This window comes from Aythya ferina (assembly GCF_964211825.1).
Source record: "Aythya ferina genome assembly, chromosome: Z".
NCBI lineage: Eukaryota > Metazoa > Chordata > Aves > Anseriformes > Anatidae > Aythya > Aythya ferina.
In genome coordinates, this window is record NC_140299.1 from 201,289 (window position 1) to 210,977 (window position 9,689).

Consider the following 9,689-nt stretch of genomic DNA (forward strand, 5'->3'; position numbering starts at 1 on the left):
GCTTGAACTGGAGTTCTCTCTCCATTTACTCCACACACATTTTATCTCTACCAATGCAGGCTGCAGGTAAACCTGGATGATGGGGCTGGTAGAAGCTGTATGAAATACTGTGGCCAAGATATACCAGAGGTCAAATTAAACATAGCAAAACTTGTTTTTTCCTTTCTTTTTAAAACTGAAAAGTTTCAGGCTTCCAGCTTCAGAAGGCTGCTTACCAGGGTACTGTGAAGTGCTAAGGCAGCTCCATAGAAGCTGGAATGGAAATTAGGTGTGCAGCCTACCTTCTGGCTTCAGAAAACATACTTATCCACAGCTCTCGACACCTGGATTCCTGTGGAAATCAGCCTTAGGGGTGTACATCTTGCTGGCACCAAGCACTTGTGCTAGGCACCCCTGCAGCTGGACAGGGAAGGTTTCGGGGTGCCAATGCTTCTTCCCCCGGGTATGACTAAATGAGGACTAAAAGTCATTTCAGGACAGACATACAGCTGTCTGTGGATTCTTGTGCCTTCTCTCTCTTTTGCTTTTCAAGGAACTATCAGTGATGGGCCTTAAGTCAGTAAGACAAAGATGTGGAAAAGATGTGGAAAAATGTGTGATTAACAGAAAGGCAGGAAAAAATCTGAATAATCTTTTCCGATATGTTAAGAGGTGAGTGCTGAAAGCATTTCTTTCTGAGTGACAAATCTTGTCAGCAGCATTGATGTTCAAAATAAGACAAATGTCTTAAAAAGCTAGGCTATTCACATTCTGCAGAACTGCAAAGCACTTCTCCTGTAAAAAGCATGTGCTGCATAGCTTGCATTTTTTTTCTCTGAGAAAAAGAGATGTGATTAACCAAGCTTAGTATACAACATCATTTCCTCTCCACTGAGAAAAAGACTTCACACTCTACAGTTTACAGAAGTGTAATGCTTACAGCTCAAAAGACCTAACTTAGCAAGCTATGGTCTTGGACCTGGAAGACATCCTAAACCCTTGGATAGTTTTGTTTCATGCCAGTTCACTGCCATAAACTAGAATTTCAGTGACATGCTGGGGAAATGCTAGCTGAAGAAAGAGAAAGTGGGCTGGGAATGAGAGCAAGCAAGAAGGGTTCAGGTGGTGTGCTTGGAATTTTGTGCCTTATGGCTTTAGACATGATCTATCTAATCACATTTCTTTTCTCCTATTCACCCACCTGACATGGAGGATCCTCTCTGCTCAGGCTAGCTAGCATTTTCAGGAAGCCTTAGGCTGCAGGAGTGTTGCCACTGAACAGTGCAATGCAAACCACATGCAGCAGCTACAACAGCCAATGCTCAGCAACACACAGTGGGTTATGGGCAGAGACTGGGTCAGGTGGGGCTTTCACAGCATGATCTCAGCCACGGTCTGATCAATCTCAAAGTATTCATGTTCACTTCCTGCTGCTGTTGGAGAATTCTTAATCTAAGGGTGCACATTGCTACTCAGTTTGACTTCCCAGCTCCGTAGTACGTGATACTACTTCCACTACTTCCCTGGTGTTCCTTAGAAGCCTGCTTCATTAGTTGTTTCTCAAAGCAAATACAAATGCATTCTTAGAGCAAGAGCGTATTTGTTTTTGAAGCACAGCGGTGAAAAACATGCCACAGCTGGGAAAATCTAGCAGCTCACTGTTCCCAAAAGCTAAACTTGCTCCTCCTCCTTTGCATTTATATTTCTCCTGTTTGTTTTCCAGCGGAGAGTTACTAACTTCATCCTGGGTTTGCGCGTTGCGTTGGCTCCGCTGAACACAACTGATAGGACAAGGAGGAACAGCTTTAAACTGAAAGGGGGAAGATTTAGATTAAACATTAGGAAGAAGTTCTTTACTATGTGGGCAGTGATGCACTGGCACAGGCTGCCCAGAGAAACTGGGGATGCCCCATCTCTAGCAGTGCCCAAAGCCAGGCTGGATGGGGCTGGGGGCAGCCTGGGCTGCTGGAAGGCATCCCTGCTCCTGGCAGGGGGATGGAACACGATAGGCTTCAAGGTCCTTTCCAGCCCAAACCACTTTATGATTCTATGAAGATAAAACAACCCAAATGATAAGCTTGGCCCATTATTATGGGTGTGTCCAGAATCCCACTCTCAAAGGTAGAATTGACTGCAATTGTATTGGAGTGGGAATAAATTCTGATTTCAGGAACACTGGTCCGGGGGAACAGGACTTACTACCCATACACTGCCTCCAAAAATTATTTTTTCTTAACTGGGATGGTACACTTCCAGAAAGACTGCCTTAAGAATACCTAAATTATTCTGACATGTTATTTATTATACTCAATTTTATTTCTACACAAATTGATACAAAATAAGTCATTTTTGTAATACAGTTTGTTGTGAAAACTGCTTAGACTGCTTAGTAGGACACAAAAGAAGTAATATTACTTGGAAAAATTCAGCAGTTACCTGCTTTTCAGCACTGGCAGTTACAACAGAAGGGGTGCCATTATTGTATAATGGCATATTTTTGTAGAGGTGAGGGATTACAGAAGAAACAAAACTCCATAGAAAAAAAGCATCACGCTGTTCCTTATCAAAGAAACAAAAACAAAGCAAGTAAAGAAAACAAGTTTTGCTTTGTCAATGGTACAAAATTGACATTTGAATCCAAGAAGAGAAAGACCCAGAACTTCATGTAAGATGGTTATCAGGTAAGTTTTAAAATGAAAAACAAAAACAAAAACAAATTTTACGTTCAACAGTCTTCAGGTGTCATAAGACAGGAGAGAACAATACATCCTCAAAACAGGAATTTGGGTTATGTTTTTCCCTTATTGGTAATATTTCTGAAGCACACAACTGTGCTTTTCATTTAGTAATTCATAAGTATTAATAAATCCCCACAAAGATTTTTTGTTAGCTTGGTCTTACAGCAAGGAACGTAAAGGCAGAAAGGTTAATACCTTGCATTCTAGAATCACGTAGAGTGCCTAAAAATCCAGCCATTAATCGTTTTTGTCTCTAGCCCACTGAGGACCAAGTTTCATGTTCACAAAACAAACAAACAGTAAAACCACTACATTTCCATTTCTCAATTCTTAATCACAATAAAAGCTCGTTTGTTTTGCTCCCATTCAGACCATATCTAGACAACTTTCTTTAGGCATCAGTGCGACTAACCTCCTACAACTCACCACCTGTTCCAACCCATATGCTATGTCTTTACTAGTACTAATAAAATAGTTTGCAAAATTGTGAAGAGATTGAGTTGACAAGAGATCAAAAATAATCAAGCAAAATAACTGAACACACAGGAAAGGCAAAATAGGTTCAGTTGCAGTACCACTTTAAAACAAAAGAGCCTTCATCAGACCACAGCGAGATCACTGTATTCTACAGCATGTTAAGGAGTGCCATAAGCTACTCTAGCACGACAGTCAGTGTCTCCCCTTTGCAAAAGGCTAACAAAGCAATACGTAGTTCAGATGGTAAATTTGCCTTTATATAATTAACCATCAGCCAATAGCTTTAATTGCACAGTTTATTTAGACAAGACAAAAATTTGCACAGTTTTGTAACAGTATACAGAAATTAAAACATCTGAAATATATTAGGCTTTTTCTCCTGTATATTTAACTTTGTATTTTGTTCTTGGAAAAGTGATTTTTTCCCTTTTCCTTCCTTCAGGATTCTCGTTTCAGTAGTACATAAGCTCCCATTACTGCCAGAAGAGCATACTGCAGAAGAAAAAGAATGAAGACTGATTAAAATTTCTTTTACGAGAAGCTTTGAAATCACGAATTGTTTGAAACATGCCCTCTACACCTCTAGATGAGTACAGTTACTGAGTTGTGTTCCTGTAGAATTACAGCAGTATTCTGGTGTGATCATATTCTTTATAAATAGGCATCACAACTGTGTATGCTTAACTCATTACATCCTATACATGGTTTTCAAATGATTGAAAATAGTCAGTTCTACTGGGTAACAGTCAAGCTAAATTAAGAAAGCATAAGAACACTACTTATTTCATATTAGCTAACAACAAAAATTTATTTGCATGTATCATGATTCTTTTCATATTACCTTCATTTGCTATTTTTTAGTTTTAGATTTAAGTATTCAAAGTGTTTGTATACATACCTTAAATTTTGGATAGTCATTCATTATTATAGTTACCATACCAACATAGGGCAAAAACCTGTAATTGACAAAAAAGATGAATGTAAAATTAACCCTCAAAAATGACATGGATATGTTTCAATGTTACTCGGTTTTGAAAACTTTAGATAATGGATTTCAGAGAAAACAAAAACATTCAGACAGATAACAAAGGTTTTAAAGACAGTATGTACTTGATAATGCAAATTTGGGAGCGAGATTTCTGACTCCCTACTCCTTCCATCATGTAAATCCTTCAACTTGCTGAATATTATTCATAGCATTAAGAGTACACATGCACCCCAAAAATGGCAAGTATCACCAAAATGAGGGGTACTGGCAAAAACAAGCCTAACATCCTGCAACACATCAGAATCAGTTTTTCAGTTGTTATGAAGGTATAAAAGCCATATGATCTAAAACGGAAAGAATTTTAAGTGAATATGGAACTTAATTTAACATTTAAATTAACATAACAAGCAAATAAATATTATTCCAGAAAAGTAGTTTGTACTGTTATGCAAGTTACTATATTTATGACTGCTTATGGAACACTTATATTAGGCAAGAAAATACACAGATGTATAACCTGATACAAAAAGTCCTACTTTCTACTAGGGTTGGCCCACACTGTTAATCTTTGCCCACCGAATATGGCAGAACACGCATCAAGCTTCTTGTTGCATTAATAACATTCTCCTAGCCCAAAAAATGCTCTGCAACAGGCTCTGAGCAAAAGTGACCAAAATCACAAGTGTGCAAAACCATCATTTACACTTGTCAGTAATGCACACCTGACGTGGGAATTAAGTTTATATATCTCAACATACATACATACACACACACGTGTGCGTGTATATATATATATGCCTATGTATTTCTTACATAAAAATTTAGATTATTTGAGAAAAGTCTTAAGAGGTTGAATTTTTATCTCAACTGGGGAAAAGGAAACAAGCTCAAACTTTGCATAAGATTCTCATGAGATGTGGAAACATTTCCTAGTAAATTCTAACAATTGCAAGGATAGGTTGCCTAGGTTTTTTTCACTGGTGTGTTAAGTGTGCTGTTTTTCTAAAAAGAAAAAAAATATTCCCCGTCCACATTAGTGAGAAGGCTACAGAACACCACTTTGCCAGGTAAATTAGTTTTATTACCATTCTATTTATGAAATTCAATAAATACCACACTACATAGAAGAGTGGAACTGATGTTAAGTTCTTTTTTTTTTTTTTCTATTTTAGTTATAGAGAACAGACTTTGCATCACTCACCCTCTTGCTCTTCCAACAACATCTTTCTTCTCTAACCAGTTCTGACCTTCTTTGTACAAGCCTCTATCATCAACTTCATTATTATCACCTTTGGTCAGAAATTTGATGTTCCCATTTTCTCTAGAAGGCAACAAGGTGATAAAGTAAATACCACTTAATTTAAAAACCACAATTGACATCTACAAAGCACAATGAAACGTACTACAAGATTAGATAACAATGTTTACTTCCAGTCCTGCCTGTCCTGCTTATTTAACAAACACCATTAAATCATTAACATTTTAGACTTTACTGACAGAGTCAACAGATTTTAACAAGAGACATTTTTCCTAGGCTGTCATCTGATGTAAGCAATTACACAATGAATATGAAAGGATGTTATGATCTGGATATTTTCTGTCCAGAACCGGCACTAAATTTACTTAACAAAATCAGGATATGCCAATCTGGAGGGAAACAAAACAAAACAAAAAATCCTCTCTATTTTCAATAGAACAGAAATTTTAAGCTAAAAATCAATCAAACAAAAAAAACTAGAAACAGTATTTTATTTATCAAAGATCTCAACAGTGCAAAAACTTAAAAGGCTTGTGCTTTTTTCTTTTTATGACAATACGTTGAGTAAGACCCCATGAAGTCATCGCACATTGCAGAATGAATTTAACTGAATTTCAACCACAAGGTTCATGAAGCATGAGGCATACCCCCAGATTTTCCTGTAGTAAAGAAAACAGTATAACAGAATGCTCCACGTACTTCTCTTTTATATTTAACTCCTAGTAATCGCATTTTCATCAAAATAAAGTCCTGTCCTCCTTTTGATGCAAGTAAATACTGAGAACCCCTTAACATAGCTGCAAATCTGCATCAAAATTAAATATTTTGTCAATACTTTGTCACTGCAATACACTTTCAAGTCACTTACTGTTTAGCTAAACAATATAGCAAGTTCCTGGCAAAACTTCATTTATCTTTGTTATTTGTTAATGGGGCAGATAAGAAATAATACATGTAACAAGCCTTGAAATAACACTGGGTGAACAAAGTTATTACGTAGGGCTTTTACTGCCATGTATGGGGAAAGCAAAGTGATGCGAACAGCTTCAGTAGGTGGCACTGCACTCTTTCCCCCACATGAACAAACGTATGCAGTGCTCAGAGCCTGGCTGCTCCCCTGCAGCCAGAGCTGATGTCCTGACTTCTCCTGGCCATTAGACGGCTCATTCCTTTTGTAGGAATACAGGTATTGAACCCTTCACACAAATCGTTGCCTTTCCCTACTGTTTCAAATGGACAGAGCACCTTACATTTTGTTTTCAACATGATATAATTTAACTGCTGCTGTTAGAAAACTTGTCATGTTTTGCTCCCTTGGAAGCATTATGCACATGCAGATATGTGCAAGATTTCGGCTTAACACTCCCATTCAAACAAAAGTTAGTAGGTTTCCAGTCTTCAAAATTAGTTTTCTCAAAAAGCTGCTAATTGCCAGTAGTGATATCAACAAATAAGGAGTTTTTATGAAGACAAATTAAGTATTAAAAAAAAATAAATAATAAAAGAGGTAGTTCTTGGATGTAAGTATTTGAAAAAAAAAATGACGTGTACAGCTTGTGTTTCTGGACTCCTCTTTGGCGTAGGTTCACCTACTTTGAACCTGACCAACTTTGCTGAGGGACAGGAGCCAGAGTCTCAAGAAGCATGCCACAGAACGGGGAGCAGAAGCTGATCACATCCTAGAGACAAGCTGTATCTTAGAGCAAATCCTTGCTTGCCTTTTTCACAAAATATTAGGTAATTATAATGTAAGTGAAAATCATGGAGTAGGAAAACTATATTTAGAAACAAAGAAAATGCCAAGTTGCATTACTTTTCATGAATTTTGATTACTCTGTGAACTATTGGAATGTCTCTGCCTTCAACTTTAAAGACAACTATTTCACCGGCTCGGATTGGGTCATCATGGAAATTTGTTAAGAACAACAGGTCTCCCCTGTGAAAAGCTGGTTCCATGCTGCCACTACAAACAAAGAAAAAATGTATCAGCATTATGGCAAACAAAGGAAGAAACATGAATACAGAGAGCAGTTAATTCTTACAGATAAACTCACAATTTTAACTGAAATCTGTAGCTTCCACCATTCAGCAACACCATACAGACATTTAACACACAACTGAAACCTCATCAAGTTCCAAGCTGAGCCAGCCTATAGAAGATGTTCTTACTGCCTCAGTGAAAGAAATAAAACAAGTAAGCTCTATAGAAAAGTTAACAGTATTGTAGCTATCACGAACGAACAAAATAAGCCATTCTGCTTAAGACAACCAATCCATTAGCAAAAACCCAAAAGATGTTTCAGAGCAGCACCAGAAAGACTTCTCTACATTGAGTTGAGCTAACAAGTGCAAAACTTTTAGCTGCACCAATGATTACTACTGATGACCAGAAAAGTCCATGCCTTTTCTCCAAAGCCAGACACAGTAGGTTTTGGTAACATCCTTAAAGGTAGGGCTCCAGATCCCATTACCATCTGCAGTAACAGACTTCTTCCATCAAAACGCTGTTATTTCCTGCATATGGTCCTTACTGATGCACACTCAATTTCTACAGGGCTGAATCTTCCGTTAACATATGTTTAAAGTTTGTGAGTTTGTGTATTTGGTCAGTACTCAGGGGCCTCCAGGACTGGGTCTTTACGTACCTGAAGTAAGTTAGCATTGTGATAAAAGCCATGCAGAAGTGTAATTTACTAAAAAAGCAGCTTTACTGTAATGCAATTTTAAATGCACAAATGGTAAAAAAGAAACGAACAAATAAACCTGAAAATGTTCAGTGCCTTTAGAAGGTGCAATACGCCTCCTGAATTCTTCAGACAACAGAAGCCTCACAGGATTATGTGTACTCCTGTTAAAGCCGAGCTGGGTTTTGGAATCATAACCCCTCTGTCCAAGGATTACTATGCCTAGGTAGCAATACAGACAACCAACCTTGAGTTGCTGATCTGTACGGTACGGGAACAAACCCAGGCTTTCAAAGGTTTCACTCGATTACTGCTTCCATAGACTTCACCAAATTAGATCGCAACTGCGAGCAGCTTTTGCTCAGCGCCCGGACACAGACACAGCGGGAAGCGTTTGTGGGCTCCTGCAGGGCGATGCCCGAAGCCCCACGCGTTACCAGAGGGCGCGGGACGGTGCCCGAGGGCTGTGACAAGGCTGGGCACGGCCGGCAGCGCCTCCACCTCCGCCTCCACCCACCTGAGCACCACCACAATGGGGCTCTCGCTGCCGGTGACGACGATCAGCCCCTTCCATATCATCAGGGCGGAGGACACGATCATGGCGAAGTTCAGCACCTGGTAGTAGAGCTGCGGAGACAACGGGCACGGCTTCGCGCGGCGCCCCGGGGCACGGCGCAGCCCCGGCGGGCAGCCAGGCCAACGGCCCCGGGCCGAGACCCGCCCGTCCCGTCCCGTCCCGTCCCGTCCCGTCCCGCCCCGCCCCGTCCCGCGTCCCGCCCCCCGCCGGGCCCCGCCGCCACCCGCCTGCCGCTTGTTCATGCGCCGCAGGTCCCCGAAGAGGTCCATGGCGGCCCCGCCGCCCGCCACAACCACCACCGCCGCGGCCCCAGGGCACTACCGCCTGCCCCGAGCGAGGGGCTCCCCGGGAGTTGTAGTTCTCCGCCGCCGCCCGCCCCGCTCACGCTGCGTGTGGCCGCCACGGTTTTGGACCACAACTCCCAGCATGCACCGCGGCGCGAGGCCCCGGCGGGCGAGGCCCCTCGCGTCCCGCCGCCTCAGGCGCCCGGCCGGTTTGCTGCCCGGAGGGCTCCCGGCGGGGAGTCGCGGCCCCGCGGCAGCGCGGAGCGACCCGGGCGCGTCTGCAGGGCGGCGGAGCGGCGGCGGCGGCCCGGGAGGCCGGCGCTTTTCGGTCAGGCACGCGCCGGGCAGCTCTCGCCGGAGGCGTGGGCGCGGCTCATTGGCTGGCCCGGCCGGGCGGGCGGGGCGGGGCCGCCGGTGCCGGGAGTGCCGCGGGGCTCCGCCGGTTCCGGCAAACCCACGGGGCACGAGCACGCGGGCGGCGGGGAGGCGGCCGCGCCTGGCTGCGCCCCGCCGTCCGGACCCGGCTGCTGCCGTGGCAGCGTGCAGCCGGCCGCGGGGCGAGAGACCCCGGGCAGAGACCGACCCGCGTCAGGCCGCTCGCGGCGGGGCTCCCCGTGCCGGGGGGCGGCAGCGGGCGCGGTGCTGGCTGCGGGCGGCTTCGCAGCGGGAGCCCCGCGGCCCCCTCGGCCGTCCGCGCCTGGGCG

General features: G+C 42.9%; 1 protein-coding gene across 1 annotated transcript; it reads right to left on the minus strand.

Annotated features, from left to right (window-relative positions):
• Positions 1-3,476: 3,476 nt before the first annotated feature.
• Positions 3,477-9,078, minus strand: LOC311427198 (signal peptidase complex catalytic subunit SEC11C). The gene is made up of 6 exons (XM_084504360.1): positions 8,929-9,078; positions 8,642-8,751; positions 7,254-7,403; positions 5,384-5,503; positions 4,093-4,150; positions 3,477-3,686 (listed from the first exon to the last, which is right to left on the minus strand). The coding sequence occupies exons 1-6, from the start codon at positions 8,968-8,970 to the stop codon at positions 3,633-3,635; spliced, it is 534 nt and encodes a 177-aa protein (XP_084360486.1). The 5' UTR covers positions 8,971-9,078; the 3' UTR covers positions 3,477-3,632.
• Between the last annotated feature and the right edge of the window lie 611 nt (positions 9,079-9,689).

Coding starts and splice junctions, on each gene's coding strand:
- LOC311427198 (XM_084504360.1), bottom strand. CDS start 8,970: ATGGACCTCTTCGGGGACCTGCGGCGCATGAACAAGCGGCAG. Junction 7,404..8,641: donor CCCATTGTGGTGGTGCTCAG/GTGGGTGGAGGC, acceptor CTTTGTTTGTAG/TGGCAGCATGGAACCAGCTT. Junction 4,151..5,383: donor GTTGTTGGAAGAGCAAGAGG/GTGAGTGATGCA, acceptor TGTCAATTACAG/GTTTTTGCCCTATGTTGGTA.